The 26,543-nt window shown below is 44.8% G+C and overlaps 1 protein-coding gene across 4 annotated transcripts in view; it reads left to right on the top strand.

Moving 5' to 3' along the window:
• The window catches only part of TMEM108 (transmembrane protein 108), a 286,424-nt gene that overhangs the window by 237,147 nt on the left and 22,734 nt on the right, over positions 1 to 26,543 (top strand). The window contains exon 1 of one of the 4 annotated variants that reach the window (XM_061587799.1): positions 21,110 to 21,507. The exons of the other annotated variants lie outside the window; for them this stretch is intronic. Coding sequence (XP_061443783.1) covers positions 21,495 to 21,507 — 13 coding nt within the window. The 5' untranslated portion in view covers positions 21,110 to 21,494. Of the gene's footprint in view, positions 1 to 21,109; positions 21,508 to 26,543 lie in introns of those variants that run through there. 4 annotated transcript variants of the gene reach the window in all.

Raw genomic sequence — 26,543 nt, 5'->3', positions numbered from 1 at the left:
TGCCAACACGTGAGTTCGCCGCCCGGCGGCCTGCCCAAAAGACCATACTATGGCCACAAAGAAGGATGCGTGCTCTTCCGTCTCCCCTCCAGTGGCCTGCCAAAACAAACAGCAGAACATGTATACAACAACAAATTTTCAAGGCTGGGTGTGTCGAATCCCTTGGAATGGCCTAACATAAGATCTATAAGAATTGGAACGCCACCTCCCCAGTGCCTGCAGTTCCTCTTGTGAAAAACCCAGGCATGCGGCTGTGGAAGCCGCACCAATACGGAAGGAGTGAGTCCCAAATAACCAAGGGTCAAACCCCAAAATAGCAAGGGCCCTCCTGGTTAGTGTCCAGAATTGGAATTTAGAGAGGAGTGTACCATCCTGATGAACGAACAGATATCCATGGTGTTGGCCCCTCATGGTCACAAAATTCCGTAAGGCAGCCACTGGACAAATGCCACGATCCAGTGTTGGAGAAAGCAAAACCACCCGTCCCTTTCTACGCTGGTCAGTTTTTGACCATCGTAGTCGTATTAGGGCCTGCTCATTACGCCAACTGAGGTCAGATATCAACAGAGCCCTGAAGGAAGAATCAGCCTTGGACCCGGCCACTACCTCGCTGATCCGGAATGCTCCAAAGAAAAGTGTGAGTGTGGCAGCGTGAAATAACCGTCCTTCATAAGTGGAAGTGCATAGTACCTCCCACTGTAGCCGAAGTCCTTGAAGAACTTCCGGGTGAATGGGTGAACGGGCATCTGGAGCCACTATGTGCCCCCGGGTCCAACCTTCCAACATCCTACGTATGCGGAAGTCATTCAAGAAATCCTGAAATCCCTGGGACTTGGCTAAAAAGGAAAGGCCGGAAAGCTTACCTCTAATAGTCTTGACTGCAAGGCCCTTCCTCTTGCCTTCCACACAAAACTCAATGAGGTGTTCCACAGGGACAGGCCATCGCTGCGCATATCCCCTTTCAGCCCGGAAAACTAATAGTTCCCTATCTGATCTTTGGTAGCTGGCCATAGTGCTGGACGCAATGGATCGGCTTATTGCCTGTTCAGATTCAAGATGCCAATCTCCCATAGTTCCGGCGGTACCACGTCTGGCTGAGCCCTGGCCCACGGTGCCAGCTGTCGAAATCTCTCCATCTGGTTCCGTGACAGAGCATCAGCAATACTATTATCAATACCGGGGACGTGGCGTGCCAGGAACAATATATTAAATCGGAGACAGTGTAAAACAAAAGCGCGTACTAGGTGCATGACCCTAGGATTCCTTGATGACAGTGAATTGATAACGTGTACCGTGGCCAAGTTATCGCACCAAAAATGGACTGTGGTATCCCGAAACCTATCTGACCAAAGATACACTGCCGCCACTATTGGGAAGAATTCCAGGAGGGTCAAATCCCTAACCAAACCCTCTTGTACCCAGGTCTGTGGCCAGCTACCATGGCACCATAGTTCATTGAAAATAACCCCAAATCCAAAAGACCCCGAGGCATCTGAGTAGACCTGTAGTTCGGCCTCCAGGAGGTGGTCCTGTCTCCAAAAAGAAACCCCATTAAACTCGTGCAAAAACGTAGACCAGACTGTAAGGTCTGCTTTTAGGGCTGCTGAGACCCTAACGTGGTGGCGGGGGTGAGAAAGCCCTGACATGGCCTCATATACCCTTCGAAGGAAGGCGCGACCAGGCGCTACTACTCTGCAAGCGAAGTTCAATGAACCGGCAAGCTCCTGAAGAGAAAGTAGAGTTGCCTTTTTGCAGGCAATAACTTGTGCCACCTTTCTTTTTAGTAAGTCTAACTTCTCCAGTGGGAGCCTGCAGCATTGGGCTAAGGTATCTATTTCAATGCCTAAAAAAGTAATAATAGGGGATGGGCCCTCGGTTTTCTCTTCCGCCAATGGGACTCCTAAGTCCTCAGATAACCCAGCAAAATGATCCATAAGTTCCTTACAATCGCCAGTGTATGCACAGCCAGCAAACAGAAAGTCATCTAAATAATGAATCACTGATTCAGAACCAGACCGCCTCTTGACCGCCCATTCCAGGAAAGAACTGAAACGCTCAAATACTGAGCAAGAAATCGAACAGCCCATGGGCAATGCTCGGTCCACATAAAATTTGTTTGCAAAAGCAAAACCTAACAATTCGAAATCCTCAGGATGGACAGGGAGGAGGCGGAAAGCTGATTTTATATCACACTTTCCCATCAAGGCCCCGATGCCACAGCCCCTGACCATGGTAACCGCACAGTCAAATGGGGTGTATCGCACCGAACAGAGGTGGTGCGGGATAAAATCATTTACTGACTGGCCGTGGGGATAGGAGAGATGATGGATTAGACGGAACTCACCAGGCATTTTCTTTGGAACGATGCCCAGAGGAGAGACACGTAGGGAGGCAGTGGGTGGTAAAAGGAAGGGGCCTAAAACCCTGCCCACCTTCCTTTCCTTATCTATCTTTTCTTGGACTACTTGTTCCATGCCCAAGACAGACTTAAGATTCCTGGACCGGAATGCGCGCCTAGGTCCAGTGTAAGGGATCCGAAACCCTGAAGTAAAACCCTCTAAGAGAAACCGAACATCTTTAACTGAGGGGTAAAATGTTAATAAGCATCGTAACTCTGCTAACTTAACTGGGCTGGGGCCCTTTTCCTTGAGTTGCCCCTTGATGCCCTTGTCTCCTGGGGCCGGGGGGATCTCTATTCCCACCCCTAAAGAAACGTCTCCTGGGGCAGGCCGTGCAGGCATGCTGTCCGCCACACATAGAACATTCGTGTCTAAAACGGCATGAGCTGCGACTGCAGGAACCACGGGAGCTGAACTCCCAGCAGAGTAGTCGGGATTGAACCCCCTGGCCCGCGGTCCTGCGGGCAGGGGGGAATGGTGATTGTCTGGTCAAAAGGTGGCCGCTATCTGATCTGTCACCGGGTGATGGCCTCGCATGAGACATGAACTGAAGCCACAGGTCAGCCTCCTTCTTGTCCCAGGGGAGGGAAGTGTCATATGCAGCCCTCATACGAAAAGCTTCATCGTACGAAAGCCAGGCCGTACCCTGGAACTCTGTGTACGCTCTATAAATGATGTCAAGATATTTAATCATGACAGAGCACTTCTGTGGCTGTTTTTGTAAGACTACTCCCAGATAAGTTAAGAAAGCAGGAAGCCAGTTGGCCCAGTTATGCTCTACCCTGCGCCTTTTAGGCTTGTCCCCTTCCTCTTCCCCTTTCTCCTTTTCCTTCTTCATAGGCTCCCTGTACAGCAGGGAAAACAGATCGATGTAGTCGCCTGTCCATATCTTTTCCCTGGTTGCTGGCAGTAAGTGAAACCCTAAGGGGGCAGAAGTCTCTCCAAAAGGAAGGGCTCCTTCACTAATCTGCCCCAGGGGGTCGGTTGAAGTCGCCATTGGGTTGACACCAGGCGGAGGCGTGGGACGCGAAAGATTTGATTCCTCTGTCACCGTTTCAATCGGTGAGGATCCCCACACCTGGTCACAAGCCTGCATAGGGGTGGGTTGTTGGCTCTCATCTACACCCCGAACTGGTGCTGAGAAGGGCCAAGCTTGCCCTGGCCCCCAATATGGGTAGCCCCATGTAGGCCAACCCCACGAGGGACCTGGTCCTTGTGAGCTAGTCGTGGCGCACTCACCCGAACTGTCCCCAGATCCTGCATCCCGCGACGACTGCTGAGCCGCAGCCCCAGCTTGGTTAGTATTATTCGCCACCCCAGCCAGCCGGCTGGGCCCCGCCTCGAGGGCATCCAAACGAGCTAGAATCAAATTCAAAGCCTGGTTAGTGGCATCCTCTGCAGAAGCCGAATGGTCACTGACTCCTGAGCTCGGCTGCTGTTGACCCTTCCCCCTAACCCGCTTGGTAATGGGGTTAGCCTGACTAGCAGCAGCTCACGGAGAGGACGATACCAGGGGTGTGTGAACGTCAACAGCGGGGGTCACATTCTGCTGCCGTCTGTTCGTAAATTGTTTGGCATAGGGGTTGTGAGCCCCAGCAGTAGCCACCCGAATGGTAGTGGTTTGATGAGAGGAAGAAGCCGCGGCGGCATGGGCATTAAGATCCACGTCGTACCTCTGTGGACCTCCCCCCCTAGCCCGCTTTGCATGGGGAATATGAGTTGTGGCAAGATGCCGTGAGGGGTCCCCTTCCAATGCCTCCAGGCATGCCAGGATGGCAGCCCAAGGTGGCTCTCCATCCCCCGCACTGTCAGCCCTGGGGGGGCAACATCCCTTCTAGGGGCCCTGCCCTTTCCCTTCGGCCCCCCTTGTCCCTTTTTGGGTGGCATTGTTATAAAATTGCTCTGCTTAAAACTGAAACAGCCACGCAATGTCACCAATCTCCTTGAGGGGGGGGAGAAATTGACTGGGAGGCCTAGAAAAAAGGCCTACTCGGGCCGGGCCCTGTAAAGTGCTCCCTGATGGGGAGAAACGGCTAATAAAGCCCCCCCACTGACTATGGGGATGGTGGAAAAAGCCCAATAGATGAGCCGTCGACGAAGCCGGCAGGCCCTGAAGGCCGATAGATGGGCCTCCAACGGAGCAGGCGGTCCTCGTATGAGGAAGGCCCGAGGCAGCAGCCTCTGCCCGGCTGACGGCCTGAACTGGGCCACGTCAAGGAGCGGGCCTCGTAAGAAAAACCAGGTAGCCGCCTCAGCCTGTACAAAAACGAAAATGGCGCCCGCCACGCCGCAATCGCGCCGTCTTAAAATGGCGTCCGTTGATCTGCAGCCTGACGCTCACTCCGACGAGGCTCAGGCTGCCATGTAAAAAAGAAAAAAAAGCAACACCTTCTATACAGAATGGAGAAATCTAGAATGTTGCAAATAGGGATGAGCAAATCTGCCATAAATGCAGTCCTCCACATTTCCACATCAGTTTGCAATTAAAAAAAAAAAACTCATGGAAATTCATCAGTATTGTGAATTTATCCTATTATTCACATTTGTGTATGCAATTTTGCCTCTAATATAATGCATTTTTGTATGGTATATTCACAAATGTATGCATTTTTGTACACATCACTTGATTGGAGAACTGCATTGCAAAATTCAAAGAAGTGCAAATTTTGAAGGATTGCATTTTTGGTTCATGTATTGTTTCAGGAAGTGCAAAGTAGGTCAATTCACCTTTAAATGCAAACTGAATCTAATTTCTCTCCCATCTGTAGTCATAGAAAAGGCTACACTAAAACCATAGCAGGGAATTTTTGACTTGGGGTCACCATTCAGTCATGCAGTTTGTCACCTGGCTCCTGAAGAGGTGCCGTTCCAGAAGGCTGCAATATACATTTATCTCGAACGTGTAACTGAGTCCCAAGTTCCTCTTCTCTGTGAATCAGTCCTCTGATACTCATTTGGCTGTAGCTGTTTTTATTTCTGGTCCACCGAGGCAGCCTTTCAAAACTAACAGCAGTGGAGTGTTCCAAGTGCATGGCTAATGTTTCCAGAATTTCAATGGAAAATCAATAGTGTGCAGCATGACAGTAGTAAAAAAACGAAGGGATGTGAGCAAAGCGGCAAAAGCATGTTGTGCAGACACCTTGACATTTTGCCTGGAGAGTCTTTCGTCAGGCAGTGAACTGCATATTGAACTTGTGTGTGTGGTTGCTTTCCCTGTGAGTCGTCATTAAGCAAATTATCAAACAAGATTTTAGATATTATGGTTGTTGTCATTAGGGAAAAAAGTATAAATTCAAAATTCCTTATTGTAAAGGCTCGTTCTACGGAGTAGAGCTGGGGTGGGAACCTTTTCCAGCCTGAGGGTCTGCATTCCCTCATGGGAAGCCTTTCGGATGTCGCAGGACTACATTCAGTAGGCTACATTCCACCCATGCAAAAGTCAGAGACTTCTTTCTGTACGCGCACACACATCTGTCTATCCAGGCAAGCAAGAGGCATTGTCACAGTTCACAGGGCACATTCCAGCTGGGCAAAAGCACTTGAGGAGCGCGCAGAGCCTGGCCAGTGAGGAGTGTGGCCTAGGCCCGGGGAGAGTCCCAAGGGCCAGATAGAGAGGCCTGAAGGCCCCAACCTGAGGATTCCACACAGTGGAGTTAGCTTGGTCTGTTGGTAATATTAGAATAACTCTAGCTCTCAGACGTGGATGATAACAAACATGCAACACTTTATTGGGTTCCTTTCCTATATAGGGTTGCCAGGTTGCTGGCCTGAGACTGATCCTGTATCTTTAGGAGAAGAGAAAGTCAGCCAAGTGCAGGTGTCCTTGCAACCCTGTAATGGGAAAAACCACAAGGTGGAATTCTCCCTTCCCCCTGCACAACTTTTAAAGATAAGAAGACCTCTTGGTTGCCAGGCCCGCCCTCCAAGAGATCTTCTGTATCTTTAAAAGTTGGGGAGGGAGGAGGGAGAATTCCACCTTGTGGTTGTTCCCATTACAGTGTTGCAAGAACACCTGCACTTGGCTGACTTTCTCTTCTCCTAAAGATACAGGATCAGTCTCAGGCCATGGACCTGGCAACCCTATTTAATAAACAGTTGGCAAACTTCTTTGGTAGTGTTACACCACAGCTTAAGCTTAACCAGCTGTCATGGAGGATTTACCTTTTTATTCCTACAGTTTACAGCACCTTATTTATGTTTATTCACTTAGTTCTTATTTATTTATTCCATTCATATCCCAGCTTCAGAGAGCCAGTCTGGTGTAGTGGTTAAGGTGCTGGACTACAACTTGGGAGACCAGGGTTTGAATCCCTACACAGCCATGACGCTCACTGGGTGACCTTGGGCCGGTCACTGCCTCCTAGCCTCAGAGGAAGTAGGGTTGCCATATTGCCTGGTTAGCCAGGTTTTAACCAGATTCTTTGCATGGCACCCCATGCCCGTTTAGCCCCTTAGGTGGCCCGGATTCTCAGCTTTAATTAAAAAAAAAGTTTCTAGGCGGTCCGGTTCTCGAGATATACATAAAAACGTCAGCCGCCCCCCTGACTGTTAAATCTTTCTTTAAACAGTACTGTATAGCACTTCATAGCTTTAACCCCGCCCGTTCAGGATTGCAGCCAATCAGTGAAGCCAGGGTTGCATTTGGTTGACCTGAGGCAGTGTCTATAAAACCTCATTGCAATGCCAGAAAATGGTGGTTTCCCCCCTGTTTATCTGAAAATCTCATAAATTGGGTAAGTATATACATTTCAGTTTTTTTTCCTCTTGTGTGCAGGAGTCAGATCCTGGGCAGTGTTCTGAAAACCTTCCCAATACTTGCTTTTGTAAAAGCAATGCTAATCCCATATACCCAGAGTAAATCCCATTGAATTCAATAGGACTTACTTTTGAGTAGACATGGTTATGAATGTGCTGAAAATCAATGGGACTTTGGAGTGAATGTAAAAAAGAATTGTGTTTGTGTTCTAACTCTTTCTGTTCCCCTCTCCAGTCCTATTTTAAAGCAAGTAGGCAGGGCTTACTTAAGTATTACAGTTTTTATTCTGTAGGAAGCTAATACTGATTTTTTAAAAACTAATACTGATTTTTCTGCAATGACCAACTGGTTTGACAATAAACTATTATATGGGCTGTATGTATTTATACATCTGCAGTGTGTGTGTGTGCGTGCATGTATGGAGTGTTTCCAACAACCCTGTGAGGTAGGGTTGGAAACCAAGGCAGCTCACAACAAGAAATAAAGCCATTTAAAATCCAACAACCATAAAAACAAGTATAAACAGTTGCAAAACAGCATAAAGTGGCATGATTCGGAATTTTGGGTTGTGTGAATGAAGTTGCTTATCACTTGAGGTTGCATTTCTGTCCCTGTTTGAGTAAGCCCCACTGAATACACTGGGACTTGCTTCAGAATAAATAAACCTAGGATTGCACTATAAATATCTTTACAGTTTGTGTAAATAATAAATATATTTGATAGTCATGCTTATATAAATATTTCTTCATTTATCATATTTTTGGTTTTTGGTTAGGAATCCTGACTGGTTGTGAGATGCTTAGTTTTCTGCCTTATAGGAATCTTGTTGTGGTTGGTATGGTATTGCATTTAAGAAATCATGGTACGAAATGGCCTGAATCAGTATAAGGCAGATTCCTTGGTTCCTAAAAGTGGGAATAGACTCAAGGGCCACAGTGACTCCAACATTTATTTATGTATTTTTATTTACAACATTTATATACCGCTTTATTGTAAAAAATCTCAAAGTGGTTTACAGAAAGAATTAAAACAATAAAATTATTGGCAAAAGCGTTAAGGACAGATACTTAAAAACATTCAAAATAATAAAACCAACAATGAGTTAAAAACAGATTTAAAAACACAATAGCTTCCACATGCCTGGAGAGGCTTGCCTCAAGAAAACTCATTTTAGCAGGTGCTGAAAAGAGGCATCTGCCTAATGTCAATAGGCAAGGAGTTCCAAAGCGTAGGTGCTGCCACTTTACAGGACTGATTTCTTACAAGAGCAGAACAAGCACTGTATTATGTGGCACCCATAACATAGAAAGCACAGCTTGAACGTGGCCTGGTAGCAAATCAGCAACCAATGCAGATTTCAGAGCAGAGGTATTATGTGCTGATAGGATCTCACTCATGTCAGCAATTGTGCTGCAGCATTCTGCATTAACTGCAGTCCCCAGGTCAGGTTGTGCTGCATGGGGATTTCTGTGACCTTGGCTACTGGCTGCTAGGATTTTTTTAGTTTGGGTTTTTGGTTATGAATCCTGACTGGTTGTGGGATGCTGAGTTTTCTGCCTTACTCATAGGAATCTTGTTGTGGTTGGTATGGTATTACATTTAGGAAAGTGTTACTGCCTTTTGTGTTGTTTTTTTCCTATTTGCATTTCACTTATCTTTAACCTCACTCCGTTACAGCCATAGAAGCAACAGCAGTATATGCAAGGTAATTAACTCCCATTAGTGATAAGAGCAAGAACTTATAATTATTATTTTAATTAAAACAAGAGGCTTATGAGTACTTTGAAGAGGACCAGATATTTATTTTCTTTCTGAGCCCAGGACTGGGTCTTTCATGATGGCCTGGGGTGGTGGTGGCAGGAGAGTAGTCGATAAGACAGACATCCTGGCATTGGTAATCTAATTAGCAAGGTATATGTGGGGTTGTTGCACACTTCCAGGCCCAGTTTCATTTTGAGTATGGAAGTGGAACCTGTGTAGATGTGGTTGATCAAAGGGAGAAGAAATTTTGAGTTAAGCAAAGCTCTGCTTTTATAAAACCTAAGAAACATACAGATACTTTGAATGTCTGAGTCCCTGCACCAGTGGAATACTGGAGGAACTTGTAAAGTTTGCTGCAACAGTATTTAGAACTGAGCATGTGGCGTGAAAGACTCCTTTTCCTAACATTTTGGCTTCTTGTTTTTCTCCACCCACCACATCTCTGAAATATATCGTATATGTAATGGTTAACCGTACTAAAAAATGTAAACAAGTTTATTTCGGTCAATGACCAGCAAAGGTTAACCATACTGCTGCCCTGACTTACTTTATGTTTGTTGCTATTTTGTGTTTTTATTATGTTTTTATATTGATTGTGTATTTTTATTGTTTTTATTATATTTGTAAGCTGTGCTGAGCTCTGTTTTTAACAGCAGAAGGGCAGGATATAAATCCTCTTAATCAATCAATAAATATTCCATAGTGTTGGAAACTAGAATCTAGGCATTTAAGGCTGAAAATGTTGCTTTTTAAAAAACGATTTCTCACATCTTTCCCCAGTTTTTGGTGGTAATTCCTAGGCACAAAAACAAAACAACTGGATAATCCAAATATTAATATGCAAATAATTTGCATAATATGCAAATTAACCTGCCTGGATTTGTGGAACTGGAATATGGCAACCCTAAGAGGAAGGCAATGGTAAAACTATCTCTGAATACCGGTTACCATGAAAACCCTATTCATAGGGTCGCCATAAGTCAGAATTGACTTGAAGGCAGTCCATTTTGTTTTCCACCCCACCTTTCCATAAAAAATGCCCTAGGTGGCAAAAAAAAATCCACAACAGAAAATAACCAAACCATACAACATTTATTTATTTATAGCATTCATGTACTGTTTAAATCTCTAAGCGGTGTCTAAGCAATAATGCAATAAAATCATAGAAAGAATCCAGTAAGAGCAGATAAAAATTTAAACTATGGCAGCCAGTTAAAAATATGATGAAATTAAACATACAGATTAAAACACGTAGAACCAGAAGCAAACAAGTAAGACCATTAGGCCAAACACCTGTTCCCCCTGCAAAAAAAAGGGGAAGGGTGTTTTTCCAGCTGGTGGAAGGCCAAGAGTTAGGGGCCTAGATGAGTCTCCCTTAGCATGCACACAGAAACAATAAACTCATGGAGGTCAGGGGCACGGACAGCAGAGCAATTCTGCTCCCCTTCCCTGCATTCATTGTATGTAGTTTCCAAGTATGTGAAAGGAGTTATTGATGAACTGTATAACCTCAGAACTTTAGAAGGGAGTTTCACTCAAGAAACTGAACTGAGAAAAGAAACCAACACTTATTTGCATCCAGAGTCTGGCAGAATTCAGATGTCACAACAACCATGATTTATTGTGATGGAAACAAACCTAGCTTCCTTCCAGGTTCATGCACTCTCCCATCTCCTGTCCTCTTTCTCTGTACCATAGCCACAAGGAGATTAGAAGCTTTTGCTTCCAATTTCAGAGTTGGCTTGTTTCACACAAATCATAGGCCCCATCTGTACAATACATTTAAAGCCGTATCATAAAGAACTATGGCTTCCCTCAAAGAACTATAGTTTAAGGGTGATGAGAGTTGTTAGGAGACCCCCATTCCTCTCACAGAGCTTCCTTGAGATTCCCAAAGCTCCCTGGGAGTTCCCTGGGACGAGAAAGTGACTGTTAAACCACTCTGGAAATTATAGTCCCATGAGGGGAATAGGGATCTCCCAACACCTCTGAGCACCCTTAAAGAACTACAGTTCCCAGGATTCTTTGCGGGAAGCCATGTCTGTTTAAAGTGGTATTATACTGCTTTAAATATATAGTGTAGATAGGCCCATAGTTAAGATTATCCACAGTTTATCAAGTTCAGATGACTTGGCAAGCTGTGGTTAATCTAAACAGAAGTAAAACCATCCAAACTCCTTGCAGCCACACTGGAGGAGAAAGGGAGGAGTGAGAGTCCAACAGCACATGTAGCACGTTCCTCTCACAATAAACCACACTTTATCTGCATGTCTGACATGGTTTTGGTCTCTCAAAGTTTGTACAGAGGTATTAGAGCAACGTTATATGTGGTATGATGTAAACAGATACAGTACATACTACAGAAAGAACAGTAGAGGAAGAATTAAACTTTTCAATGCTGGAAACTAAGTTTTATTCATTCATTATTAGTTTAATGTTTTTTGCTTACGGTTAAGCACTTTCATGAGACGATTGTTACTGTATTTTCTACATATTTGTATTGTAAACTGGATTGATTTCTTACTGCTGTGTAGCTTTTCTCTGTAATGTAATGGTCCCTGAAAGAGCAGTAAAATATTTTAAGTGGAATCCAATTAGTGCCGAACTCACAGAAGGATTTTTGATCCGGGAGAGGCACCCATTAACAAAAGAGAAGGGGAGGCAATTTTGGGGTAAGGGCCATAGCTCAATAATAGAGGATCTGCCTTGCTTGCCAAAGATCCCAAGTTCAGTCCTCGGCATCTACAGCTGGGTTGGGAATGTCTGCTGTCTGAAACCCTGAAAAGCCACTGCTGGCCGGTGTAGACAGCTGATTCGGTATAAAGCAGCTTCCTATGTGCCTATGTTCTCTCCCCCTGCAGCCCCCAGCTCCCCTGCAAATCAGCACCAAAGATTTGTGGGACCCTCCAGAATAGAGGGGAATGTGATGGGAGGGGCTTTAGGGGGAAGAAATTGGCAAAAATCATGTTCTCTCCTCTCATCAAAACCCTTCTACAGTAGGGCCCCACTTCCCGGCGCTCCACTTCCTGGCGTTCCGCTAATGCGGCAGCTTTCCTTCCCTCTTTAAAAGCTGCTTTTGCGGCATTTTGTGGCATTTTTGCATCATTTTCACGTGATGCGCCCCATTAAAGTCAATGGGGTTCCGCCTTATGGCGATTTCCGGAACAGAACCCGCAGTATAAGCGAGGCCCTACTGTATTAGTGCAGAGGCCTCAAATGAAAACCATAAAAAATGCTTAATAAAATATAGAGCATCTAAAAAATTTAAAGCTGAGGCTCAATCCAGCCAAAGTTAAACACTCTTCTATTCTACAGATTTCAATTCCGACAAGTTAAGCAATAGTTTCTATCCCCTATTCAGATCTGTTGGAATTAAAAGTGCTTAAGTTTGACTGGATTGCGCCTTTAGCATCTACCTGTTAATGAATAGTTACAAAAAGCCCTCTGGTGTCTAAAGGAAATGTGCCATTTTAGTGAAGGGCAGTTAAATGGACTACAAAAAGAGATTTCATTCCTCACTGGAAATATAAACCACCACTCAAACAGAATATATTGTCAAATAAATCACATCTCTGTTGCATATTGAATCAAGAATTTTTGGTTTAACAGCCGCATGAAATTAGCAGAGCAGATATTGTAGAGATACTTCAGATGCTATTTCAGTATTCTCAGCCCTCAACTACCAAATCTAATTAATCAAGTAATGGATCATAAAGTTTCTCTATTAAAATGCCAAGAGCTTTAGCCCTCATTAGCAGAAGCTGTTCCAGTGTTTGGTATGAGGTTGCTCAGTGTAAAAGCCCAGAATTTACTGCATCAGCTCAGGCAATCTGTTATTCCAGTTCAGTATCTGACTTCAGAGGAAGGCAAAAATCTATATATGCCTTTACCATTTATATTGTCCTCTTTATCAAGGGTGAGAAAAAGAACTTATGAATCCTGTAGTGATCATCCAACCTTCAGAAGAGTGAGATGTGATCACCTGCTGTTAGAGACCGAATTATATTGCTACAACAAATTTTTCCCATTAGGTTAAAGCCTTTGGAAGATATAAAATCACTGAAGACCAGGGAATGGGGAATCATTTTGGCTCCATAGGCCAAATCCTTGTCAGGATCAGCCTTATAGGCTAAATTTGGCAGGTGGGTGGGGTTGCCCACTTGTAATCACTTGACATCAGAATGACATCAGGTGCAACGTGCTTTGAAGTCCCAAACTCAGATGTCAAAGCACCTTGGCAAGGCGCTGCTAAAAATGAGGGTTTTTCCCATTGTTTTAGCAGGGGTCTCCATGCAAATTCCTGATTCAGGAAGGGGTTTGCATGGAATCCTGCTTAATGGAGCAGGACTGAACTCCTCGCTCATCAGCTGACAAGCAGGGATTAAATCCTGCTCAGTTTGATTGCATGCCCCTGCTGAGAACGGGGTGCAGCCATGTTGAGCAGGACTGCACCCTCCAACCCATCAGATGATGTCCTGAGTGATATCAGCTGATGGGCAGGTAGGCGTGGTTTGAAGAAAAAGGCCTTGTGGACCAACTTGGATCCTCTAGCAGGCCAAGATTGGCTGGCAAGGCTGAGGTTTCCCACCCCTGCTTTTGACAGAAAACATTTGAAGGACTGTCCAGTCCAAATCTGGTTTAAAGATGAAGACTCATAAGAAGGGAGAGCAGGAAGCAGGACATTGCCCATCTGCAGGCACACAGGTCACTTATCCACAGTCTTCCGGGGCTCCCACACAGGAAGATGAGTGATCTAGAAAGAAAATAAACAAACAAGAAAACATTCCAATCTGGGGCAGGGAATCTTTTCCCCCCAGAGGGCAAATTCCCAGAGGTGGGGGAGTAAGAAGGCTGTATGCCCAAAGTGTGTGTGTGGTCAAAGCCCAAAGCGGGTAGGGCACGTGCACCCAATTATCTCTCTTATACACACATAAGACTCCTCCAGAATGGTGTTTTTTGGTGCAACAAGTCCATTCGTTACATTCACATCATACATTTAAAGCACTCTTATGCCACTTTAATAATCATGGCTTCCCCCAAAGAATCCTGGGAAAAGTCTTGTAGTATGTTAGGGGGGTGCTGGGAAGTTTAGCTCTGTGAAGAGTCTCCTAACAATTCTTAGCACTAGTAACAATCTACAGTTCCAGGATTCTTTAGAGGAAGTTGTGACTGTTAAAGTGGTATAAGTGCTTTAAAAGTATGATGATGATGTGACCACTGATGCAATAATAGTGCATTACTGGTGGGCTAATACTGAACCATCTCCACATCATTCTGGTTTATTAGTTGTTCTGCAATGCTTCCCAATATTACCAAATTATTATCATCTGGAGGGGCTCTCTTGCACTGTGGTACAACAAAAATGGAACACACACACATAACATTTCTGGTATAAAGGTATATGATTTTAGTAGGAAACTACAGGGCATGCACACAAATAACTGCAAATAAAGCACTATGACCACCCCCAAAATTTTGCAGGTACCAATGGTATTGAAAACATGATTGCATCTAACCTCCCCAATAACAACATGAGCAGAAATCATCATGAATGCTCAATAAAAAAGATGTCTGGAGGAGCCCATACACTCCCCTTTCCTTCCTCACTGTGCTTGTGCACAGAGAAAGGGGCTGCCAGTTTTGAGCATGCCACAGGGAAAATGAAGTGAACTGGCCATGCAGGGCTGTCTACATGATCCGTTTGCTAATTTTCTCTGTGCACTGAGAAAAGGGAGCCCTTTCTCAGTGCAAAGAGATGAAACAGGTTAGGGGAGTGGCATGGCCTGGAGGAAGGGGGCTTGGTTTAGAGCAGGGATTCTCAAACTGGTCTGCGGACCACCAGTGGTCTGCGCCCTTCATTCAGGTGTTCTGCAGCATGTCTGTGCATTTGTGGTTGAAGACAGGAGACAGCACATCCATTGCACTGTATATTCATACTGATCTTTAATTGCATTTTTATTACTTCTTTTATGTCATACATTGTATTGCAATTTGAATTCTGTGGAACACACACAAAAATTAAAGAAGTAATAAAAATACAATTAAACATCATACGGCATCTATCACAGCACATGACAACTACTACAAGGGGCAGTAAAATCATTAAGTGGTCCAGTCCACCAAGACCCTTGACAATTTTCAAGTGGTGCATGGGGGGGAGTTTGGAAACCCCTAGTTTACAGAGAGTGCCAGGGTTTGGATTAAGAAGCCTGGTGGGCTAGATTAGGCCTTTGAGCTGGATATTTCCTGTGGCTGTTTTAATGAGCGCACATAGATAGGAGGCCGCTGAAATGTAAATAGCCCCCCTATGTGCCTTTGTTATCCATGTTCCAAACACCTCAGAAGGGCAGATATTATCACTAGTATTCCCAAAGGCCCTGTTCCTCACCACTACTGATGTTACCATGCAGCAGGTTGACTGGAGCAGTCCTCTCCTGATTGTTTCAATGGGCAGGGAGGGAGTCTAATGTGAGGAGAAAGACATTGTCTGAGGTATATGAATCCAAGGTATCTACCAGCGCTTGTGCCCAAAAACAATTGTGGATACTATTTAGTCCCTAAAGCATTATATTTGTGTTTTCCAAGTTTCAGTTCCTTACTACTATTTCATTAATAAGCTAAAAATAAAATAAATAAATAAATAAAACTTTGCAAAGGCTTGAATCCTCTATTGTTTCTCCATTCACGTAAGGAGTGGGGCTTTTTCGGATAACTCCCCATTTGTCTGCACCTTCCCACTCCATATTCCACACCATTCCCAAGAGTCCCCAACCCCCAGGAGCGAGGGCCAGATAGAGGAGTCTGGAGGGCCACATTCAGTCACCGGGGCTGATGTTCCCCATATTTACACTTTTCAGGTGTGTAAACAGCCATACTGAACTTTCAAAAATGATAAAGATTCTGGAGTGAAGCCCAGTTTCATCGTCTCTTTGACTCTTTCCCACCCTCGTACTGCTATCACTTTTGATATTCTAAGTCAGCCTTAGTGACATAAAACAAACCCCCTCATCCTCTCTAAGCTGCGCTGGATGCTGCAGCACCATTTACGCTATTGTCACAATTCCTCCAAAATGCCTTAGAACATTAACAATGAAACTCAGAACAGCCAAAGGTCCCACAATCAGGTTAATAGCAACAGCAGGTCTAAGCAGTGGTGAAAGAAAACCCAGCTGCATGTCCATTCTATCTCCCTTGGCAACAGCATCCTGCCAACCGAGATGGTGCCGTGTAATGGCTAAAAAGGAGAATCTGTTGTACAGAGTAGGAAACTAGAAAGGACAGGTGTTATTTGAACAAAGAAGATCTAGCGATGATTCACACACAAATGTACATTGCTCTGATGTCTGGGCACGTATCTCCATCAAATGTCAATATTATTTACTTGGCAATATCAGCAATACAATTATTACTCATTTTGTCTAGTTAATATTTTAACAGCATCATTATAATACTTGGCATTAATAAAGCATTGATGAGCATTCAAAGCACTTATTACCAATGCCAGCTTTCCCCAACCTGCTACCCTCCAGATCTTTTGGACTGCAATTCCCAGCAGCAGCAACCACCATGGCCAATGGCCAAGGATGGTGGAAATTATAGTTCAAGACATCTGGAAGGCATCAGGTTGGAGAAGGCTGATCTATGTAATCATAACAACACTATGAGGTAGGCAAGTATCATTACCTCAAAAAAGCTGTGGGGAGGGAGGGAAGGGGTTTGAGGCATTTATTTATTTATAATCCACACTTTCATTCAATATAAAGGCAATATACAGCATACAAATATAATAAAATCAGTAAAAGTATCAATAATTAAAACATAATTAAAACATCAGCAGATCCTGGTTGGTTAAAAAAGAAATTCATATTATGAAAGCCTATTTTCAGAAGACATCTAAAATAAGGCACAGACGGCTCCTGCTGAACCTGTACTGGTGAGGAGTTCCACAGGGCAGGGCCCACCACACTAAAGGCTCTGACCCTAGCAAAGGCCAACTGAACCTCAAAGGTGTGGGCAACCATAAGGAGTGCCCCATCAGAGGATCTCAGTGACTGAGATAGAGCATAAGGGACCAGACAGTCCTTAAAGTGCTTTGGGCCCAAGGTCAAAAGGCAGTGGCTTGCCTGTGGCCAGACAATTCCTAGTACAGGGATGGGGAACCTGTGGCCCTCTAGATGTTGTAAGACTACAACTCCCATCATCTCTGAAAACTGGCCATGCTGGCTGAGGCTGATGGGACATCTTGAGGGCCACAGTCTCCCCGTGTCTGTCCTCATAGAAGCAAGAGTCAAATTGGAGAATTACAACTTGCAGCTCCCACCGCACCAGCTCTTTATATACCAAGGTTGCACCTTTATAGATTATGTCCCAGGTGTCCATCACAACTGCACCACAGATCTGGGAAATTATACCAGAGAAAAGGTAATCAAGACATTGCTTCCCTCCTTTTCTTTCACTGCCCTTTTCCCTTAGCCTCACCGCATCAAGATTACTTAATTTACTAATGAGGTAGGAGGGGGAAAATGTTCTTAAGCCATTAAAGCTAATGAGAAATGACTGAGGCTCTCAAGCCAGCCAACTAATTGGCCAGACTTTTCTCAGGAGAAAATTTCACAACTTGTCTCTCATTTGACACTCCTTAGGCTTCCTGCCTCCTCTTGCCCCCAGCTCCTTTCCCAGTTTGGAGGAAGTGCTGGTGGGGGTGGTATATGCCGCTCAAATTTTAACAAAACAGGAGAGAAAGCAGAATACAGTACTAAGTTGCCACGGAAGTAGACTGTCTACATGGTAGATACTGACCCCGATGCATTACATTGTACAATACATTACAGCCTTAATCTCATTGATCTCTATGGGTTTACATCTGTAACAATTACAGGTTTAAAACCACAGAGATCAAGGCTGTAATCCAATGTGCACTGAGCTGGGGAATATGAATTGAATTTAGTGTGGCTTACTTTTGAGTAAGCATACAAAAGGATTGGACTCTTAAGAGCATTTAACTCTCTTGTGTTAGATTGGTGCCTTCAGCAACACTGTCCTACATATATCTCCTCAGAAGATAAGTAACTTATCCCTGTGGGAAATTCACTGCTGAAGCAGAATCCTGCACCCAGCAGGACTGAAACCTCTGTTCATCAGATGGTGAGCAGAGGGTTCAGTCCTGCTGGGTGCTGCAGGGATTGCGCTGGTGAAGCGGGCTCATCCCCCCCCCATGGGTGAACTTTGACCGGTGGGTAGTCCCTGATGTCATCACAATGTCAGATGACTGACAGGTGGGTAGCCCCACCCACCCATCAAAGTTGGCTGGTAGGATGAGGGGAGATAAAGATTTGGCCCACCAGACCAAAAGGGTTCCCTGCTCCTGAGCTATAGAATTGCAACCTAAAGCCACTTTTGTCAGTTATCCTAAATTCCTTGGCTTTTGATTCATCTGTATCCATCTGGGTAATTAATGCCCCTTTTTGTTCAATGCCTAATTTCCCCAATATTGTATATCTACAGAATTAAAATTTCAAAGATGTCCAAAACATGAGATGCCTTCAGTGAGTCAGAATTGCATATGGAAATATTCTCTCTTGCCCAGTACACAGGATCAGCTCAGCAGAGGGGCCCTCTTAGTAGTTCTGCCACCCTGGGAGTGTGTTGCAGAGTGTGGCATTTTCTGTGGCAGTGCCTAAATGGTGGAATTCCCTCCCCACAGAGGTGCATCTGGCCCCTTCATTATATAGTTTCTGTCGTATGCGGAAGGCATACCTCTTTACCCTGGCCTTTGACACTTCAGATTTTTTAGGATCCACCCTACTCTTGTGATTGCAATTTGTTTTAAACTGTTTTCAATATTGTATTATTAAATAGCTGTAACCCATCCTGAGACCTTCTGGAGAAGGGTGGGTAATAAATTGAATTAGTATTCATAACTATAATAATCCCTTCAGACACTAAAGATTGTTAGAAGCACCTTTGGTCTGGTTTATTTTTCCTAAAGAAAAAAACATAGAAAAGTGGGGGAGAGAACAAAACAAAGAGAGGACCACACATTAATCAGATTGTTATATATTTTAAAATATCAAAGCAATGACAAATAAATTAAGTATATCCTCGCAGTAACCCTGTGGAGTAGGCTGAAAGTAGGGGTGGGGGAGATATTTGATATGATTCCCATTTACAGGTGAATCAATCAAATTTGTGCTTTCTAAAACAACATGAGAAGCGAAACACAGCCATCCTTCGAAACGTGCACGTTCCAAATTTTGTGATGCCCCAACCAAGCAATGGGGAAAGCGTGCATAAAAAATGAATACATGAGTGAAAACAACAACCCATACATTATATCAGGAGAAATTGCTTGTAAATAGGTGTACATTAATCAAAACTGCGTACAAAAAGAATTTTTTAAAAAACTGCCTACAAAAATATATTGTTTGGGGAAATTCACACTAAAATGTGATTTTAAAAAAACACGCAAATTGCTGCAGAAGTGTGGAGAAATGAAGTTAAGATTGGGAAAAAATGAGAAATTGAGAGAACTGAAACTGACAGATGCTTCCATCCCTAGCTGAAAGTAGGTGACTGGCTCCCGGTCACCCAGCGAGCTTTGTGGCTGAGACGATTCAAGGATTTGAACCTGGATTGTCCCAGCCCTAATTCAGCACTCTGTGTTCACAACCACAACAGGGGTGGAGAACCAGTAGCCCTTCAGATATTGTTGGGCTCCATCTCCCATCAGCCCCAGCCAGGATGGCCACTGGTCAAGGATGATGGGAGATTGAGGCTGACAACAAACGGAGGACCACAGGCGCCCCATCCCTGCCCTCCACCAGCGTTGTTCAACTTGCATCTCATCTCCTGTAGTTTAACCAATGCTTATGGGGATTATGGGGGTCGGAGTACACTGAACGACACCATCAGTGAGAACAACAGCCTCTAGGATAAGGGGTTGCTCCCACGCAGTCCTCAAAGCATCGCCCTGGAGAATCATCCACCAGGAACATAAGAACATAAGAAGAGCCTGCTGGATCAGGCCAGTGGCCCATCTAGTCCAGCATCCTGTTCTCACAGTGGCCAACCAGGGGCCTGAGGGAAGCCCGCAAGCAGGACCCGAGTGCAAGAACACTCTCCCCTCCTGAGGCTTCCGGCAACTGGTTTTCAGAAGCATGCTGCCTCTGACTAGGGTGGCAGAGCACAGCCATCATGGCTAGTAGCCATTGATAGCCCTGTCCTCCATGAATTTGTCTAATCTTCTTTTAAAGCCATCCAAGCTGGTGGCCATTACTGCATCTTGTGGGAGCAAATTCCATAGTTTAACTATGCACTGAGTAAAGAAGTACTTCCTTTTGTCTGTCCTGAATCTTCCAACATTCAGCTTCTTTGAATGTCCACGAGTTCTAGTATTATGAGAGAAGGAGAAGAACCTTTCTCTATCCACCCTCTCAATGCCATGCATAATTTTATACACTTCTATCATGTCTCCTCTGACCCGCCTTTTCTCTAAACTAAAAAGCCCCAAATGCTGCAACCTTTCCTCGTAAGGGAGTCGCTCCATCCCCTTGATCATTCTGGTTGCCCTCTTCTGAACCTTTTCCAACTCTGTAATATCCTTTTTGAGATGAGGCGACCAGAACTGCACACAGTATTCCAAATGCGGCCACACCATAGATTTATACAATGGCATTATGATATCGGCTGTTTTATTTTCAATACCTTTCCTAATTATTGCTAATGTCGTGTCGTGCACTGTTGACTGAAGCACTTTCAGGAGTGGAACCTGAGAGAAAGAGCACGTGCCAGAAGGCGATACGCCGTTTCATTTTGTTTTGTTTTAAAAATCAATCTTTGAATCGCTAAAGAGAGCAGGTATAGAAACAGGCTCTCCGTCTGTCAAATCCAGCTGTGTGTCGCCAAATGACCAGTCAGCGGATGGGCAGCCTTCCGCCTTGTTGTTGTTCTGTGCCTTCAAGTCGACCACGACTTATGGCGACCCTATGAATCAGCGACCTCCAAGAGCATCTGTCGTGAACCACCCTGTTCAGATCTTGTAGGTTCAGGTCTGTGGCGTCCTTTATGGAATCAATCCATCTCTTCTTTGGCCTTCCTCTTTTTCCGTCCGCCTTCCCGCTAGGAAATTCGGCAAACCCCACTGGGATGTGCCACCGCGAGGCTGATGCTTCCCGTCCAGCAAACGGAAGAGTCGGGGGTCTTCTGGGGAGCAGCAGCCTCTGAATCTGGCGCCGCATTAGTCCGAGTGCGCACTGTAGCGGGGTGGGGAAAACCTCTGCGCTGGAGTACAAAGCAGCTCAGCAGGGGAGCAAATGAGGCGCAGCAACTCCTCGGCCTTACTTGCTTTCGCACAAAGGTGGGGGGGAGGAGGCACGCCGCCGCCTGCCAGACACGCCTGCGTACTCCGCGCCTGTCGGCTTTGCTGCAAAGAGATCCCAGCATTAGCGGCAAAACACTCCCCCGGAGAGGTAGCAGCTTAGTAGGCGCGGGCTCCTTTCTGTTCTATTATTTAAAATAAAATATGACGCTTCCCAGCCTACGTGATGTGCGCAGGTGAGAATGTCTGCTGACAAGTCCAAATGATATTTTCAGGTGAGTAATTATATTACCGAAGGCAATCGGATCCGCGTCTTCTCACTCCCCCCCCTCCTATTTGCCCTCCTTTCAGTAATTTACAGGGTGATTAAATTCCCCACGATCGTTTTCCGAAGGGTCAGCTCTTCAGTTGTCGGAATGCATTTCCATCGATAGGCGCTTCTGAAGCCTGAGTTATTGCTACAGCATCTTGGTTTCTTCCAGCGCCCTGGGAGAATGAATGGGAAAAACTGCCTCTATGCCTCTTCGCGTTAATGTTCTGTGGATAATCTCTATTGTTCCTATTGCTTGACAATCTGAGATAGAACTGCGTGTCGTCATTGATGAAGTGACTCGCTTTAAGGCTGGAGTGCAAATTAATCTTAGCAGCAACAGGGCTGATGGCTGCTGGGAAGGTTTTAATTGTTGAAAGAGTTGGGCGCACGGTTGCTTTGTGAAGCTCTTCCTAGTGTGCTGTGCTGCCCTTGAGCTGCCTAGCTCTAGTTGGTTGTGATGATGTGTATATAACTGAGAAATATCATTATTCTCAGATTTATGGGGAAGAAAGATTTTGTGCTTGCTCTCTTTTGTCCTCCCCCTGCTTCTAGGGGCTTATCCAAACGGAGCGGGATAATCCACCGTTTCCATATCTGGTTTGTCAGCTGATAGTCCTCACTTTTTGCCTTTTTGTTTCCTGTTGCCCAATGAAAAAAAAGTCCCAATGAAATTCCTGATTTCAAATAGCAAATCACATTTTTGACGGTATTGAAAGGAGCGGATTTAACCCGCGAAAATGCATGACACCGCGTGACGTCATTTGGACGACCAAAAAATAATAAGCACACATAGCGCGCGTGTCACACATTTTGCAGTCTTCTGGATGAGCCCTAGATCACTCCTGGTTTGCCTGTTACTATGAGGCGGGGTTGATACTCAGGCTTTATCAGCCCGATTCTACATATGTTTACTCAGAAATAAAACAGAGTTATTCCCAGGCTTACAGCCTTTGAATCAATGGTGATGATTTTAACTGCTGGCCCTGTCTGGGCTTTTTGTGTGTGTGTTTTTAATTGCAACTTTACATACATTGTAAGCTGCCCTGAGGGGTGTTTCTACACTAGAAGGGCGAGATATCAGTGGTTTAATAAATGAAAATCATGACTGTTGTGTTCCTAAACTGACACCCATGAAATATTAACTGGATACACCTATCCCTGGCCGAATGGACTGAAAGAAAAATGAGTGTATAGTATGGAATGAAAGGCACACGTTATTCAGTGGAGTACCCTACCCCTGGTCCAGGATACTGGGAGAACAAATAACTTACAAAGGAATCAGCCTGATTTAGCAATGGTGCCTTCACTGAAAAGTAGTTTATCTTTTCAGAGATTTTACTCTAAATCATTGTTTGAAGGATGGGCAACTTGTGGTCCTCCAGATCTTGTTGCTGGACTCCAACTCCCCATCAGACCCAGTCCGCATGGCCAAAGGTCAGTGATGATAGGAGTTACAGTCCAACAACTTCTGAAGGACCACAAGTTGCCCATTAGGTTTCTAAAATAGCCTCTACATGAAAACCTCCAACATTACTTCAGGGGAGGGGAGGGGAACCCACTAATTCTGAAAGGTTTTGTCTGATAAGTCAATTTTCACGTATGGTCCATTTCAGACAAATGGGTCCCCACATCAACATCAGGCAGTAACACTGCATCGCGTGCACTTTACCACCTCAGAAACAAGCATGTGGGTTGCGATTGACCAGTAATGGGATTGTTCACAAGGACTAAAATAACACCCCATTCTAATCTCATGTTGGCATGTCTGAAACTGAAAGTAGTTATTTATTCATTCATTCATTCATTCATTCATTCATTCATTCATTCTATTTCTATGCCACTTTTTGGCCAAAGGCCCTTAAGGCGGCTCACAATAAAATAAAATAAACACAGATACAAAATACACATCAGAAAAGAATAACAGTGCACAAAAATTCAAACAACAAAATATTAACGTTGTTATCTAAGATTGCGCTCAGTACTTTCATACTTACTCCCAGCTAAGAGGGTCGAGAGCCAGTGTGGTGTAGTGGTTAAGGTGTTGGGCTATGACCTGGGAGACCAGGGTTCGAATCCCCACACAGCCATGAAGCTCCCTGGGTGACCTTGGGCCAGTCACTGCCTCTCAGCCTCAGAGGAAGGCAATGGTAAACCCCCTCTGAATACCACTTACCATGAAAGCCCTATTCATAGGGTCGCCATAAGTCGGGATCGACTTGAAGGCAGTCCAACACACACAAGAGGGTTGACGGCATAGGTGGGGAACCTCAGGCTTGGAGGGCAAATGTGGCCCTTCAGGTCTCTCTGTCTAGCCCTTGGGACTCCCACCAGGCTACACCTCCTCCTCAGCCACATCTCCTCTCCCCAGGCCACACCCCTCACCAAGCCTATTGGGCACTCTCCTTGAGTGTTTTTTGTCTGGTTGGAATGTGTCCTTCAACTCTGATGATGCCTCTCGCTTGCCTGGATGGAGGATAGAAAGGGGTTTGTTTGTAAAACTAACCTACCGTGCAAAGTTAATATTTACATCCATTGCTCTGCCCACTTGGCCTCTGGTCCCACCCACTACTGGCATCTGGGCCCTGGAAAATTGACCAGAAGGGTTTGTGACTCTTGGGCTGAAAAATATTCCTTGCTCCTGATATAATTATTGCAGTCTTGGTATTCTTATGAGGGCCTCCCCTCAATAAAAAAGTAAAAGAAATACCTTGAACTGATGTTGCAAGTATCACCTTTACTATCATTTTTTTAATGTTACAGGAGCCATGAGGTTTGCATATACTCTGCTTCTGCCCTATGTATTTTTGTCACCAACATGTGCTTCTGTAATCTGGTGGGGCTCTAGGCAGTTAGTGTTGCTTTCTTAGCCCAACTAATTGAAGACAACAATGCCACTGATTTTTCAAGCCCCACTGATCAAGGTGGTTGCGTTTATCCTGCTATCACCATGACTAAGATCAGGGGGTGAGACTGAGGAATGGGGGAGGGGACTCTTGGATTTCGAATGCTAGGCTGAACTCTTTGTGCATAATCATCCACCATGGAAAAATGCCTATACAAGAAGTAAATTTTTCTACTGGGTTTTTGACAATGAAGGTCCAAAGTCTACCAGAAATTAGTAGGATGTGCCCCTTTTATGAGGTTTAGATCGGGCACTTTGATATCCTATACACACACCCCAAAATCCTTCTGCTTGACACATCAGCCTGGTGATATGAACTCCCAAAACTTCCCTGCAGACTAATGCAGTGTGCTTTGTGTGGGTTACCCTTGAAAATGATCTGGGAGCTGCAGCCAGTGCATAGTGGTGCTGGCCAGCTGTTGTATGGAGGAACAAGAAGAAATCATATCACCCTGATTCTCAAAACACTGCAATGGTTCCCAGTGAGCTACAGGGCCAAATTCAAGGTATTAGTATTAGTGTGCATAGCCTTGCACAACTTGGGGCTCAAGTAGTTGAAGGAACACCTTTCCTAGTACCTTCAAACAAGGACTTTGTGACAGGGCTGTGGAGTCGGAGTTGGAGTCATGGAGTCGGAGTTGGAAGCAATTTTGGGTGGAGTCGGAGTCAGAGTCGGAAGCAATTTTGGGTGGAGTCGGTAGAAATGTACTGACTCCGACTTCAAAATAAAATCAATATTTTAATATTAATATTAATTTATTAATATTAATACGTTAATATACATTTGTCGTTTATGAAGGAGTCACAGTCGGAGTCAGACAGTAGAAAAATTAATATACATTTGCCATTTATGAAGGAGTCGGAGTCGGACAGTAGAAAAATAGAGTCGGAGTCGAAGGTTTGACATACCGACTCCACAGCCCTGCTTTGTGATCAGTAGGAGAGGCCCTGGTTGTGGTTCCATCAGTAGAAGGAGCAAGGAGAACGGTTCCATGAGACCACACATTCTCAGTGTCAGCATCCCACCTATGGAACTCCCTCCCAAGTGAAAACAGGTTGTCCCCCACTCTAGCTATGTTCAGGTACACTTTGACAGCTCATCTATTTGTCCAGGCCTTTGGGTATGATTAGTGTTAGTTAGGGAGGTATTATCTACTGCTATTTTTATTGATGGCTATCTGTTTGATGTGTTAAATGCTTTTATGACGAATGATTGCTTTATGGTGTTAACCATCCTGGGCTCGCTTTTGGGAGGAAAGATGGTTATAAAAAGGATAAATAAATAAACTGAATGGTTGGGTAACTGTTTATAACCTCTTGTATATTGCAAAAGTCTAATTTAGATACAATGCTGGCTGCTTCCTCTACTGCTACCTGCCCCCCAAAAGCCCTGACCTTGTGGAACAGGGATGGAGAATCTGTGGCCCTCCAGATATTGTTGGACTCCAACGCCCATCAGCCCCAGGAAGCATGAACAATGGACAGGAATTATGGGAGTTGGAGTCTGACAATATTGGGAGGGCTACAGGTTCCCCATCCCTGATGGAAGAGCTCCATTCTGCCAATGTCATATTTAAAAGTTTCTTACCTTGTGCATCAGCCCACCAGGTTTTGGTATCTGCATGCCAGTGTAACTACTGCCTTGGCCACAAAGCATTAGTGTGCAAGCATTCCAAGCACATGAAGTAAAAAACAAGATACTAATGAAGAGAGTTACTACATTTGTAAGATATTTTTGTTAGTGCAGCACACAGCCAGCATCAATCTAAATCAAGGACCAATGTAAACATGATAACCACAGCAAGGCCAGCCCTATCACTGGGCAAGAAGAAACCAACACTCTCAGGCAGCTGTTTTGGCGGTCAGGAAAGCACAGGAAACTGTTGGTTATTTAATTTATTGAAGTTATATTGTTATTGCCAGGGAAGGGGAGAGACATTTGAGGGATTTTCTGCTTCAGGTACCAAAACATAACCAGACTTGGGTACTATGCCCCTTGACAAGGAGGGGGAGGATGTTATCTGCTGCCCTGTCTTAGGCACCAAAATGTATTTGTCCCCATTCCCAGGGGGGATCTAATTTTAACATAATAGGGG

The sequence above is a fragment of the Rhineura floridana genome, chromosome 10 (genome assembly GCF_030035675.1).
Source record: "Rhineura floridana isolate rRhiFlo1 chromosome 10, rRhiFlo1.hap2, whole genome shotgun sequence".
Taxonomy (NCBI): domain Eukaryota; kingdom Metazoa; phylum Chordata; class Lepidosauria; order Squamata; family Rhineuridae; genus Rhineura; species Rhineura floridana.
Note: the sequence above shows the minus strand (reverse complement) of the source record. Positions and strands in the feature narration are given on the sequence as shown.